This window comes from Mauremys mutica, chromosome 1 (assembly GCF_020497125.1).
Source record: "Mauremys mutica isolate MM-2020 ecotype Southern chromosome 1, ASM2049712v1, whole genome shotgun sequence".
NCBI lineage: Eukaryota > Metazoa > Chordata > Testudines > Geoemydidae > Mauremys > Mauremys mutica.
Genome location: NC_059072.1, coordinates 318,986,729 through 319,001,728, shown reverse-complemented (window position 1 = coordinate 319,001,728; position 15,000 = coordinate 318,986,729). Strand labels below are relative to the sequence as shown.

Below are 15,000 nucleotides of genomic sequence, written 5' to 3'. Positions count from 1 at the left end.
CCTTTCTCCCGTTCATAAAGACATTTTTAAGGACCAAATTCTGTCCTCAGATATACTCACGTAAATCAATGGGCCAAATTCGCCTTTCATTTACATTAATGCAACCCTTGACTTCAGTTATACCAGTACAACTTCATGGAAGTCAATTGGGTTGCATCAGTGAAACTGAAAGGAGAATTTAGCACAGTGGGAATGAACTGTGCACAGAATCTGGCCTTAAGTGGACAAAATTACTTCTAGAAGCCCTTCAGTCTTCTTTTCCTTTCCTAGCCCCAAAAATAATGTCTTCCCTCCCCCCTCAGTGAAAATGACTGCTGGACATTGAAGAAAGAGTGACACTGAGACATAAATGAATACACTTATGGTATGTCTACACTACCTGCCGGCAGGTAGTGATTGATCCCCAAACACACTCCCCGTCGACTCCGGAACTCCACCTGGGCAAGAGGCGGAAGCGGAGTCAACAGTGGAGCAGCAGCCGTCGATCCTGCACCGCGAGGACACGAAGTAAGTCAATCTAAGTCGATCTAAGATACGTTGACTTCAGCTATGCTATTCTCATAGCTGAAGTTGCATATCTTAGATCGATCCTCCCCCACCCCCCAGTATAGACCAGGCCTTAGAAATAAACCCAGGACAAGAATAACTTGGCAAGCAAAATCCAAAGTACAGAGGAGTTGAACATCTCAAGACTAAAGCACTTATCTTCAAACACAACGGGCTTATCGACATGGTGGGGCAGTGTGCCCTACTGGGGTATGATTTCTAAAGTGCATTGACATGTTGCACATTAATTGGTCAGTGTCGACCCTGCTGGTGCACACTAAAGGTTTCCTAGCACGCTTCAACAATACATCAAAGCACAGTCAGGAACGGGCACATGCTTATCTTTACACATTGTGGGTAGTCCCAGTAAATCCAATGGAACTACTCACAGTACACAAAGTGAAGCCTCCCTCCACAGGAATGGAAACAAGTGATTTATGTCAATGTGTTCTAGGGGGCTCTATTTTGTAGGAGGAACTTTCTTATGCACTGAAAATGTGTCCACATACTGCATACAGCTGTAATATAGTTTAAACTAGTTTCCTTTTCATAACAAATGTGCTATTACATTATTGACTTTGACAATCTGTTAGCCAAAAAGTACAATTCATATGATAGAGCTGTGCCAAATCGCAGAGATGGATCATGAACTGGATAAGGGAGGTGCAGAGCCTCCCACACTGGGAACATTGGGGCAAGTTGTTCCATGGCCAGGTTATTACTCATTTTTTTAAAAATATACAGGAAGAAAATAATCGACATCTTTGATCAATGTTCAGAGATTTGGGGTTTTTTGTTTGTTTTTTAGTTTTTTTAAAGTCATACCTTTACCAGCTAAATTCTCCTGACACTGGGATTTTTGAACTTGAAACCAAAGTTTTTGGAGAGCTGTTATTAGACAGTCTGCCTCTTCTGAGATGTAATATCATGCAGGGTTATGAAAAGTGAATCAATTAAAGTCACATTTAAATCCATTCCAACTCAAAAACCTGATTCAGCCAGCTGCCAACAACTGGAACTCCCAGTGATGTCAAAGGGAATTCTGTGCACCAAGGGCTTGCAGGGTGTAACTCTAGGGTTTCAAAATGTGCTCCCAAAAAACAAGCACTTTGAAAGTCCAAAGGCTTAATTTTTTCAGTGTCCACTAATTCTGGGGGTCTTCATTTTTGATTGCGCCTCTTGAAACACTTAGTCATCTAATCTTGGGCACCCCAAAAATTGAAACAACCAAAATTAGAGGACATGTTTGAAACTGTAGTCATTGGTGATCTATGAATGTGGCTACTTTAAACTGTATTGAAGTAAAATCTTGTTTAGTTGCTTCATCTTCAAGATCCGGTACCCAGAATATTGTAAGAGGGGCACAAAGCAGGAATATCATTGAATATTTCACCATCCGTGGAATAGTGCCAAGGAGATAAATTAGCATACATGAACACTGACAATGCTAGGAAAGACCTTGAAGAATGACAAATTGGAGACTGATAATCGGATTAGGATGACACAAAACAATTCTTATTGCTGACCAAGCTGCAAGACAGTTAGCAGGCTCCCCTCAAATTCAGTGACAGATTTGGTGAGAATGAAAAAGGCAGTTGCCATGGCTGAAAACGTAACCTACTTTGCTGTAAAGAAAGAAAGACCATTTGGCTGTGAAACTGGCTAAATTTCCTCTATAAAGATAGAGATGATTTCCTTCTGGGGAAAAAATCTCAAGTTTGCTAATATGAAAATGTTGCTACTGCCTACATCTGAATTGGCCAGAGGCAATGGCAATATGGCAACCTGGAAGCAGCATTTGTTTGAATTCCTGCAAAGCTCTAGGATTAAAATATCGAAGTAACCACAGTTATTTGTATTCCCCAGCTCTGTCCTGAGAGCAGGTGGCAGCAGTCATGGAAGGCTGAGCGAAGTGCATGTTTTTGCGCAAAAAGAAAATGGGCCCCACGCCAGCAGCTGAAAAAGAATCTGACCAACAGGCAGGTGGAAAGGACAGTGTGCCTGCACCCAGAAAGGCAGGTCTGAAAGTGACAGTCACTGGGCAATTCTGCCTTGGGGAAACCAGTCAGTCAAAAGAGCTGGCATGCTGCTAACTTGGTATGTTTCTTAAACATCTTCATCCCATTAATATGATCTATTTGCAAGTGGAAAACCCTGCCCACCTCACTCCTGTGAGTAACGCGAGTGTCCCATTAAAGGAGGTGTTCAGTGAAATGACCCACGCCAGACTGGTAAGCAGATTGAGAATACAGAACAGGATATGGCCCTGCGATCATAAGGAACTTGCAGAAAGCCTTCCTGAGCTTCAAATTCCAATGTCCCCCTTCTCCCTCCTCAGCTCATAGGGTTTCTATGGGCTCATGCACTATACGGATCCCAGTTTTCTTAGTGAACTGCAACAAAGCCAGCGCTCTCAAGAATATTTGTTTCTTTTGCCTGACGCATCAGTTCCTGGTTGTCTGGTGCCAGAGTAACTACTGCATAGACTGTGCACTCACCCCCCACAGCAACTCAATATTGGCCACTCCAGTGGAAAAAGTGGGTTTATATATTGACTGGCTTCTGAAAGAATTTCATGTGGCCTGGCAGGATGAGAATGGAAACCTAGGATCTTGAAAGTACCATGCTGAGTGTTGGGGCATATGAGATTTTCATCTCATCTTCTTCAGCAAGAATTTTCATTACCCCACAGGGGAAAAGGGCCTTATATCTTCCTTTCTGTGTATATAACCTTTTCCTCTGCAATAGGATATTTGTATTACTGAACTGAAAGGCTTAATATGTCTATTCTTTTCTATCCAGTTCATATTCCAAGTCACTCTAATTACGGAAATGAGTAACATTTTCTAAACAATAAGCGAGAACTTCCTGTACAAACAATATTAACTTTCATGATTCAGTTTCTGTGTTTGTAAATAGCAACTATTTACTCTCCTGTGCAGAGAGTTAAAACATGGGGAAAAGGCACCTTAGTGATCCACATGGTGCTAATATGGGGAATTGACTGATACATATGTCCTGTGACGGGAAACAATACATAACTAATAGTGATCCAGATTTTATAACAGTTTGTTTCCCAAACACCCAGAAATTAGTTAAAAAAAAATTTAAACCTTCAAAGGAAGTTTATTTATTTGTTTCCAAATTGAGCTCAATAAATGCGTTCCACGCTGGTTTCCAAAAAGCACTGATTTAAGTTAAGAGGCACTTTCATTGCATGCGCTTTCCCTTATAAATGATAACGTCATACTGATTCCACAGGAGAAACAGCAGATTGCAGCAGCAGGAATCATGAGGCACTTGGATAAGTTCGATTTCTGTTTTTCTGTGGTTCTTTTATGCTCGTCGTCAATTTGTTTTGTACCTTCACCCTTTCAGGAAGACTCAGGAAGCTTGATAACAGCAAAGGTAAGCTTCATTCCCCTTTCACAGATCTCACATTCTTCCTTTCCTTCCCTCTCCCCCATCTCCCGCCCCAGTGCATCCTGGGAATTGTAATTCCTAGACTCAAAGCTACAGGAGCCACCTAGGAACAAATTTACAAACACAAACTGGGTAGCATTTGCACCTAGCTAGATATAGCAACTGTCCTTTTTTCGTGTATTCACAAAAATGCATCTCCCATGGCTTGCTCAACTTTTCTTCCTGAAGCTGTAAAATCTATGTAGGCTCAATAACTTTTCTCCCACCTTACAAAAGTTCAGAGGAATACATTCATCAGGCACAGATCAAGCAGTTACACTGCAACTTATTCCATTATCCCAAGGCTGGCACATGTATCCATTGTAGTTTATATTGAGATTCTCAACATCTGGTTGTTAAGGAACTGACACACCAATGAAAGCAATGTCAGATTCTAAAACCTTGGAAGCCAGAGATATCTCAGCCTGGGAGAGGACTGCCTCTTGAACAACCTTTTACAAGTTTCCTGGGAAGCAAGGTGAAGGGTAAAATTTTCTAAGAATCTAAGTCCCATTTTCAAAAGAGACTTAGGCACTTGGGAGTCTAAATCTCATTGAAAGTCGACAGGCCTTAGGCTCCTAAGTCACTTAGGCACTTTTGAAAATTTAACCTGGCATATTAAAGGGTTTTTTTCCTGCCTGAAGAGACCACTCTGTCTCTCAGGACCTGATGTTTTTCTCCAGCCATCTGCATCCACTAGGAAGCCCACCCTGATTCTTGTGCATCTGATATAGATTCTCTTTCAAATACAAGAAAACAACACACAACACATAAATCACTCAAGAGGGAGAAAGACTGATGGTGTCTCAACTTAATTCAGTGATTAACAAGTAGTGTTAACACCTCGTGCAGGAAAGAGAATGAGAGAAAGAGACCAACATGTAGGAGTCTCCTATGTGTAGCAATGTAGACCTAGCACATGGGTTCTCAACCTGGAGTCAGGATGTCAGGTGGTCACAACTACCTTTGCTCTTCTCATATCGCTAAATGGGAGAGTATCTCAGCTAGATGGAGTGGAAGGTTCAAGGGGGTTCGCAATAGGAAAAAGGTTAAGAACTACTATTCTAGAAAGCTGCATATTTTCATGAGCAGCAGAAGATGTCAGTCAATAAATTAGTAACCTCCTACCTTCTTTACACTTTTAGGGATACATTCATAGCTGGCTGCCCAGAGTTATGCTACTGAAAGTCACATAGATAAATGGTTAAACATAGGTATGTACTTTAATCAGGGCCAGCTCCAGCGTTTTTGCCCCCAAGCGGCAAAAAAAAAAAAAAACCCAGCCACGATTGGCGGCACTTAGGCAGCTCTAACCACTGCCACTTCATTCTTCGGCGGCAATTCAGCAGCAAGTCCTTCCCTCTGAAAGGGACTGAGGGACCCGCCACCAAATTGCCGCCGAAGACCCGGACGTGCCACCCCTCTCAGTTGGCCGCCCCAAGCACCTGCTTGCTGCGCTGGTGCATGGAGCCAGCCCTGACTTTCATAGTGTTGTTCAGAGGTAGAAAAAGCAGAAATGACTATAAATTATTGAGCAATTCTAGGTGAGGCAAGATATAGACCAAAATGGACAGGTCTCTTGTTTTCTGTCAGACAAAAACAACAGGTCTGATTGGTTCCACTTTTACACAGCCTCAATCATGTTCTTTGTTTTGCAAGACCAAAACCAAGAATGATCCAATCCAGCATCCACTTCAACAGGGGAGGCAGACACATAATTCAGAAAAGTTTCCATTTTGGATTCTATCTATTACAGATTTTTAAAATCTATGAATCTGATGCCTGACATTAATCTAGTCACTTTTTTTCCTGTAAATTCGAGGAATTAAAGCTCAAGGAAGAGTAAAATTCAAAAGCAAATGCAAAACCTGTATTATAACTTTATTTTATTTTTAGCGAATTCTGTGCTTGATTAATATCCCTGCAGAGAACAAGGCCAGCAAGCCATTCTTATTACAGTCGAACCCATTTATCTCGACCTCGGTTAACTTGCCAATCCTATTAAGTCGACGTTTTACAAGTGGAACCGCCAAACTCCCTCTTTGTCTTATGAGTTTCTCATCCGTTATGTCGATTCGCTGAACGGCGACATAACAGGGTTCAACTGTATTATAATTTAACTGCCTAATGCAGGCATTTCCCATATATTACACAATCTTTGGTTGTTGAACACAAAAGAGCTGATATTCAGAATGATATAAAATAGAATGGTACTGAATGGTTTGAAAGTGACAAACACTTAAACATTAATTTTCTACAGAATGAGAAAATTCCCCTGGTAAGCTGGAAGGTGGATCTTTCCATCTGCAACAAGGCATCCTTTGGACAGATAGCAGCCTATGGTCTTTTAATGGCAATTAACATCTATAAGGAGTATCAAGGCAGAGATATTTTTGAATTACCATTTGATACCCTGAGATGGTTCTGTGATGCCATAATCATTTCACAGATGCACATCCGGTCCATTTCATTTCAGATAAATCAACCTTGCAAAATTTTACTTGCCCAGTGTGATGTGTACCGGGTACTTGGATTTGTGTTTTTTTTCTTCCTTTCTTTTTCACTAGCAAATAAAACGTTGGCACTAGTTTTTTGCATTATCATCCAGCCTCACAGTAAATGGTGGGCAAGCTGATTTTGTACATGGGCTGGTAAATTTGCATGACCATTTTGCAAAGCCGAAGATGTCATTCACATGCATCATTTAGATATTTAACGACAGTTGACTTACAGCACTTTTGGCCACTTTAACACTGTTGAATTGAAAGTACCAAAGGAGCATTTTAAAAAATTGGAATCTTACCGTTAATAAATATATAGACCGTAGATTCTGTCTTCTTTTTTACAGCACTTGATGATGCATATTTGCAGCTATAGTATCCAGTGTCATTCGCTTGAGCTCTGCTCAAGGTCAGGCTACTACAGAACTGTTTGCCATTCCTTCCACAGGCATATTTAATTACTTTCAGCCTTTTGCTCTCTTTACTTGGAGCTTCAGGCAGAGACCATGAATGAACCATTTCCCCCCTGCAAACACAGATAAGGAAATAAAAACAATGATGTTGGGCTACAATTATATAGCTCCAGTTCCCAAGCTTTCTGTTTTATTATATCAGGCTATTTCTGGGGTTCTCTTTAATCTTGTTCTCCAAAAACAGCAACGGAAACAACAGAGAGCTATTAAACAATTGCCGTTGAAGTTAGGTCCCCATTATCCCTCCCCCCCCCCAAAAAAACCCCTGTTTTTCCCCCCATTTCATTTTAAAAAAAAAGAGTCCTGTGGATTAATACCCAGGAAAATTATCCAAGCCAAGTCAGCTGGTTACCTGCATGTGAGATTTAAGGTCTGGCCTGCTTGAATGACGTGCTGTGCACCTTTTATATTCAGTTCAGGACCTTTTAATTTTGACCCTGAACTAGATCCTAGAAAAACAATAAGAGAAGCATTAACAATGGTAAATAGCCTTCCTGTATTCAATCTGCTCACATTCACAGTGTTATCATCACTGCAATGTTGCAGCGTAGCTGTTGGGGTTTTTTTCCCCACACACCTTCCTCTGGGCCAAGGAAGTCCTTACTCAAGGCCCAAGAACCTCTCCTATGGAATTAGCACACAAAGCGGGGAAGGAATAGAGAGGAAACCTCTGCAAGGTTCCCCACACTGAGTTTGCTCCAGAATTGTTTCATTCAGGGGGACATGATTTTCCCACATGCAATAGGCTCTGTGCCCTGTGGATCAGTAGTAGTCTAGTATCATCCATATGGCAGCTCACTGCCCTCATAAGCCTCATACTGATCACTCCCTGGCTATCTATCATCAATGGAACAGCACTAGCAGGACTCCTACAGTCACTGCTAGTCACTGCCCCAAAGACATCTGACTGTGCCATCTTTCCACGAGGAACTCCACAGGGCCAGCAGCAGGACAATGCAAGCCCCAGGTGCATGCCTGGGTTCATGGAGAGCTCTCTGTGCAGGCCAGAGAAAGAGGAAGAGGATGAAGCCATGAGGTGTCTGGCTCCCCTTTCCACAGAGGAGGCTGAGATGCATGTGTACATCCCTAAGGAGACACAAGCTGGCCCTCAGTTATGCTGAACTCTTGTATAAAACGCTCTGCAAAGTCAATGGGAGCTTTGAAAAGACTGAGTAAGGATGGCAGGATTTACCCCTTTTCATTTAAAGGCATAGCCCCTCTGTCTAACACCATGGTTCTCAAACTTCTGTACTGGTGACCCCTTTTCACATAGCAAGCCTCTGAGTGCGACCCCACTTATAAATTAAAAACACTTTTTTATATATTTAACACCATTGTAAATGCTGGAGGCAAAGCGGGATTTGGGGTGGAGGCTGACAGCCCACGACCCCCCTTGTAATAACCTCGTGACCCCCTAGGGTCCCAACCCCCAGTTTGAGAACCCCTGGTCTAACATCCCCTATGCTGCAAGCACCTCTACTCTAAAGAAGCCTTGTAAGGCCACTTGGTTTGTCTTTGCCCATCATTATAATATTTACATGGAATCTTTTATGTCAAGCAACCTAAAATATAGTCCTTTAAAAACAAGTAACAGAATTCCTGTGGGGGAAAAAAACATCAATGCACTGATCCTGATCCCCACTCACATCAATTGCAAAGCATTCCAGAAGCTAGCAGCACAACAAGCAAATGTCAACTGTCTTAACCTAAATTTAGACAGTACCAAAAGTCTGGAAAATGAAAGTGATGAGGATTTTGTATTGCAGTAAAAGAGTATCTGTAAACCTGAAAGGATCCAAGGGTAGTTCTATTTGAAGAGAAAAGGAAAGTAGTTTATAGCCAATATATGAAGGGGACAGCATTATATATACAATTATATTGTCCATTATGCACTAAAATATGGGGGAGTAAGAGTTTAATCTGTCTATTTTAGGTAATTTGAGGGGGCCTATCACAGTTGTATCTAGGCACCAAATAGCACAGAGATCCATTTCCATGGTGGACTCTGTGCCTCTCCCAGGTTCAGCAGCATTTACTTATTAGGTGGTGTGTGCACGTGAATTTCTTGTCTGTTATTTCTGGAAGGCTTTTGCGTGAAGACACATGTCTTGTATCATGTTCTGAATATGGACAGGCTCAAGCTCAGTCATCTCTTTTGGTAGCTCTTTGCTTAGCTGAGGGTCTGCCACCAAAGACAATCTATCTCCTACTTTGGAGGTCTTCACCCTGGGCACAGTTAGCTGTGTTGTCCCAAAGAAGGGCAGATGACTTGGTAGGCTGAGCTGTGTTGTCCCAGAGGAGGGCAGATGACTTGGTAGGCTGTGAATGGAGCAATAATGTAGCTGGGCTGTGAGCCACTGAGAGTCTCAATAAGCAAGATAAAATCTTTTAATTGGCAATGGAAGTGAACTGGGAGCCAGCTGTGGGCGCCCAGCACTGAAGTGAAGTGTTCTCAGCAGCCTTTCCTGCTGGAGATGTGAGCCACTGTGTTCTGTACAAGCTGGTATTTCCTTGTTGCTTTCCTTCACAGCCCCAGATGCAGTGAATTGCAATCATTTTGCATGGGCACTATGTCCCTTGGGCTCCTCTGGCAAACAAGATGTAATGTGCTGATTAGTATGTCTGTATGTATGTGCACTACTGCCCTCTCTACCAGATGGAATGTCAGACCTGCTCATTTGCTGCCATTTGTATGTCTGGTGGTTGGCCAGCAGAGAATACAAACCCTACTACAGTTAACAGAGGTTCTCCTTTGACTCCAGGTGCAGACACAGAAGGTCCAGAGTTTGAGCCGTGCAGTAGACCATGAAGTACTTGTGACCAAGGTATGAGGTAAAAATGCTGACAATTTTATGCATCCATAGAATCACTTCTATATGTATCTCATAAACTATCACAGTGTGCAAAATTATATAAAGTTAAATTAATAAAATACAGCACCACCTGAGGTTGGCTGGCTGCCTACAAAGATATTAAATGGCAGTTTCCTGCAAAGATACATTTTTTTAAAAATCTATACTGGATCTCTGCAATTTGTTTGAACAATGGTGAGCTAAAATGTGGAAATCAGTCTTTCATAAGAAAGCTGACTTTTAAAAACCAATGTCACTTCTTTCCCTCCAAATCAAAGAGTTTGTCTGAAGACAACTGACCAAGTGGGTATTCACTCACAAAAGCTTATGCTCCAATACGTCTGTGAGTCTATAAGGTGCCACAGGACTCTTTGTCGCTTTTGTCTGAAGACTATTGTTTTAAATAGACAGTTTTGACAAATCAGCACAGTCTGACAAATCAGTTTTGACAAATCAGTCTGGTAACAAGTGATACATCAGTTTTTAATGTGTTCTCCTCATCAGCAGAATTGTCATAAAAAATAAATTCTAGCCCATGATAACATTGGTATGCATCAAACATCAAATGCCTGCACAACCCATTCTGGGAAATAAAAAACCTAGTATTTACAAAAGTCTAAACAATCATTATAGGCTGAAGAGTGAATTCAACTTGTATTTGACATGACATATTAAATACTTACGCTGTGGTGAAGTCATCAATCCCTTTTATGGTTGCTCAGTCCAGGCTAGAACTTGAGGGGGACCATGTGTGGGACACAAGAGAGTGATTGGTCAATCTGGGAACTAGAAAGCCAGAGAGAACCACAAAATCTTTCTGTGCTCAGCAGCCTCACAGAAGAATTCCCTTTACATTTATTACAACTGAGTCCCATCTCTCTGCTGCACTGTACAGTATTCTGCAGTTGCAACATGTAAGGTCTTAGCAAAAAGGTGGTTTAACCTGCATTCAGCACATTCTAAAGTGAGAGGTTTAAAATGCATAGCATTTCCTACTTTTTATTTCCATAGCATCCTTAAAAGTCTGGCCACAAGCAATTTATATATTGCCTCTTTTCCTACTGCAACTAAGCATTATACTGATGTTCTTGTCTATGCTGAATCTCTGAGGGCTGTGCCTTAAAAACACAATCTAGCTGTGACAGGGTGGGCTAGGCCCTGAGCCCCCTGCTGGATGCCTTGTGGTCCTCCCACACCCTGCCCCAGAAAAGGGTAGTAGAGAGGTCCTCAAAACTGGCTGGAGTGGCTGTTAGGGAAGCAGCCAATCAGGACTCAGCAGGTCAATATAAGAAGAGCTTGCAGGGCCAGAGTGAGTTTAGTTCCTTGCTAGAACTAGGTGTGCTCCAGGCTGGCTGCTAGGATGCCACAAGGACAAGGCCTTGGCCTTGAGGTAGGAGTGAAGAATGTGCGGGAGCCATGGGGAAGTGGCCCAGGGAATTATAGCAGCATTGCAGTTTATTTAAAGGGCCATGGTGAATGGCTGCTATCTATAGGGTCCTTGGGCTGGGCCCCACCAGCCACTGGGAAAGTGACCTGGACTTTGAGGCAATCCAGAAGGGGAACTGAACCATAGTGGCCCTGCTGAAGAGCTGGGGCCAGAAAGGGCCTGAGAGGGTGAAGACACTGCCTCCAGGGAAGGAGCCCTGGGGCATTGCTCTGTTCTGGAGCAGGGACAAACAGAGAGACATTACAGAGGGCACTGAGAGAGGCCTCTGTTGGACTTGTACCCCAAAAGGGGTTTGTGTTGCTTTTATCTCACAGACACACTGTGTCTGACTTGGCCGAAGGCCTGAGTCACTGAAGACCTGCCAAGAGATCCAACTGCCAGGCAGGTGCTCGTGAGAGGTGGGTGCCACCCCAATATAAGAACTAAAACCAAAAGCAGGCTCACATCTAACTGAGGGAAAGGGGGCCATTCACAAGAGATGGGTGCCCCCCCCAAGAAAATAATGTGATTGCAGTTTTATTGGCCAGAGAGAAAAGGGGGTGCCTGTGAAAGGTGGGTGCTGACACTGTTACACTATATTTAACCATTTGTATTTACCAACACACTGGAAAATGGCAAGTAGCCTGTTCGAAAGAAATCTCTTTAAAATATTCCCTGTGTATTTCTGCTGTATTTCTAAAGCACTTCTTCAGCACACTGTAAAACCTGTGAGACGGAAAAGCACATAGCTGAGTAATGACACCGGGATTTGGCCCTGAGGCAGAACACTTAGTCAAAGCCCATTGAAACCAATGGGAATCATTCCACTGATTACAATGGACTCTAGAACAAACCCCCTAAAAACATGAGCTGAAGTTCACTGAGAATTATTGACATGAGGGATTCCCAGCAACACCGCATGAACTCTTGTAGACACTTAAGGTCTAATTGATTTTTCAATTCTGAATCATTAATGCTAGATGTAAATACTGAGAATCTGATTAAATTTGCTCTGTAATAAAAATCCAAGAAGGGCTGCAACTAACCTGTAGTGGTCAGGCAGCTGTTGAGCAGAGAAGTTCAGACACTTAAGCTTAACTTTTGTCAATGCTCTCAAGCTAAACAATTTGAATATTCCAATGACCATGTATTTGATTATGTGCATTCCTCTATTCATGAGGATTCTAAGATTCAGGCAGTAAGGAAAATTATTATATATATTTTTATTGAACTGGCTTTGTACATAAGGGCAAAAGTCAGACCAGTGATTGGAAAAGCTGGGTGCCCATGACAATATGTACCACCAGCTTGACCTTTAAGAACAAATTATTATTATTATTAAATACAATAGCTGCCATAGATCAGTCAGGATCAGGGCCCAATTGCACTAGAGTCTTGTTGGCATTGACACCGTACAAACAAAAAGAAGACACAGCCTTTCCTCCACAGGACACAATCTGAGGCTGTCTACACCGCACAGTTTACAGTGGCACAGTCATGTTGCTAAGGCCTTGCCACTGTAAGGCACACAATATAGCCACTCTTTATCTCTGGGAAAGAGCCAGGGCCGCCCAGGGAAGGGGCAAGTGGGGCAATTTTCCCCGGGCCCCACAGGGGCCCCCATGAGAATGTCGGAGGCTCCCCCCGGCCCCGCCTTCCCCCATCCCCCGGTGCCTCAGCATGCCGCATCCAGGAGCGACCCTGGACAGAGCTAAAGCAGCGTGGCTTGGGCAGGGTCTGAGCTCCTCCTGCTCAGAGCCACATGGTAAGGGGGTGGGGCTGCAAGCTCAGATCCCGCTGGAGCCACGCTACTGCAGCACTGTCCAGGGCCGGTCCTGGATGCGGCACGCAGAGGCTCTGGGAGAGGGGAGAGGCAGGGGTAAGTGGCATGGTAAGGGGGCTGGGGGTTGGATAAGGGGCAGTCAGGGGACAGGGAGGGGGCAGAGGTTGGGGGGGCAGTCAGGGGATGGGAAACAGGGGGTTGGATTGTGGGCATTCTGGGGGTGTCAGGACTCGGCAGGGGGTGGATAGGGGTCAGGGCAGTCAGGGGACAGGGAGCAGGGGGGATTCGTGGGGGGTGGAGTCCCGGGGTGGTGGTTGGGATGGTCTAGGGGGGTGGTCAGGGGACAAGGAGCAGGATGGGATGGGGCTTCTGAGGGGGACAGTTGGGGGGCAGGAAGTGGGTGGGGGTCGGATGGGGGCAGGGCCAGGCTGTTTGGGGAGGCACAGCCTTCCCTACCCTAAAGCTCATTCAGCAGTTTGAGGCTTGCAGACAGCTATTTAACACAAAGAGCCAAGCTGTTATATTTTCCCTTAGGGCTACCATCCCTTTCACTTCTCAAATGCCAAATTATAGTCTACATTTAATTTCAGTGCCATAAGGAGATTCATGTCAGGAGAGGGTAACTTCATTTAAAATTAGCCACTTTAGATTAGCAGTGATAGAGCCAAGAGAGCCATGGGGGAGGGATCACATGAGAAGAGCAATATCCTACACCACCTACCTCCTTCCCAACCCTACCAAGGGAGACCCCCCCCTCCCCTGCATTCCCTGAGGCTCCAGAGGGGTTAATTCAGTGGTTCTCAAACTTTTTTGTATTGGTGACCCCTTTCACATAGCAAACCTCTGAGTGTGACCCCCCCTTATAAATTAAAAACACTTTTTATATATTTAACACTATTATAAATGCTGGAGGCAAAGCACAGTGTGAGGCTGACAGCTCACAACCCCCAGTAATAACCTCGTGACCCCCTGAGGGCTCCTGACCCCCAGTTTGAGACCCCCCTGGGTTAATTAAATTTTAGCACCCTGTGTCCATTCACATGCATGTGCTATTTTGAGCATTTCAGTTTTCACAACATAGGCTCATCCCAGATTCTGGAACAAGCTCAAATGCTCAGTTCGTGGAGTATGTACATAAGCTATACTAAAGACAAAACCACAGTAACCATCTCCAGTTTGTGAGGGACCCCATGGAGCCAGTCTCTAGGAAACAGATACATTCATGGAGGCTATTAATCAGGATAGGTAAGGAATGGTGTCCCTAGCCTCTGTTTGTCAGAAGGTGGAGATGGATGGCAGGAGAAATCTCTTGATCATTACCTGTTAGGTTCACTCCCTCTGGGGCACCTGGCATTGGCCACTGTCAGTAGACAGGATACTGGGCTGGATGGACCTTTGGTCTGACTCAGTATGGCCATTCTTATGTTATGTGTTCTAACCTAAATGATCCCAAAGTTATGGAGACAGATATGAGTCAAGGAAGCCAGCAGAGTATCAGAAACCTGGAAAAATGTCTGACTGGATGGGCTCAGGCGTTTGGTCACAAGCTGAGGTGGTTCAGAAGTTTTGGATTTTTTTTAAGCAGAATTTTTTTATTGTTTCTTTAAACAATCAAACACAGCAAGCAGCAAATATTTGGCCACACACTTCTGAAACCCCAAACCATGTTCAGGTTTTGGCAGACTAATTTCAGCTTTTCAATTTAAAAAAACCACAACAAATTTTGAAGGAAAGCAGACATTGTCCGTGATTTGTTCTGCTTTTTAAAAACCCCTAATTTTCGAGCCAGAAAAAGTTTTAACGGAAAATATTTGTCCAACCCTTTTAATGAGCTTTAGTGCCTTTTAGCACTAGCTGATGCTGAGAACCAGTGATACCTTGTAAAGGTGACTTAAAAAAGTTTTCTCAAAACTGGGTTTGTGCCGAGATGTGGAAGGTTTTTAAATGTTTATTTTTC

General features: G+C 43.5%; 1 protein-coding gene across 1 annotated transcript in view; it reads right to left on the bottom strand.

Moving 5' to 3' along the window:
• FLT1 (fms related receptor tyrosine kinase 1) overlaps nt 1–15,000 on the bottom strand; it is a 152,947-nt gene that overhangs the window by 123,325 nt on the left and 14,622 nt on the right. Inside the window, exons 2-3 of the mRNA XM_045016817.1 lie at nt 7,335–7,431; nt 6,812–7,035 (exon numbers count right to left, since the gene is read on the bottom strand). Coding sequence (XP_044872752.1) covers nt 6,812–7,035; nt 7,335–7,431 — 321 coding nt within the window. The remainder of the gene's footprint in view (nt 1–6,811; nt 7,036–7,334; nt 7,432–15,000) is intronic.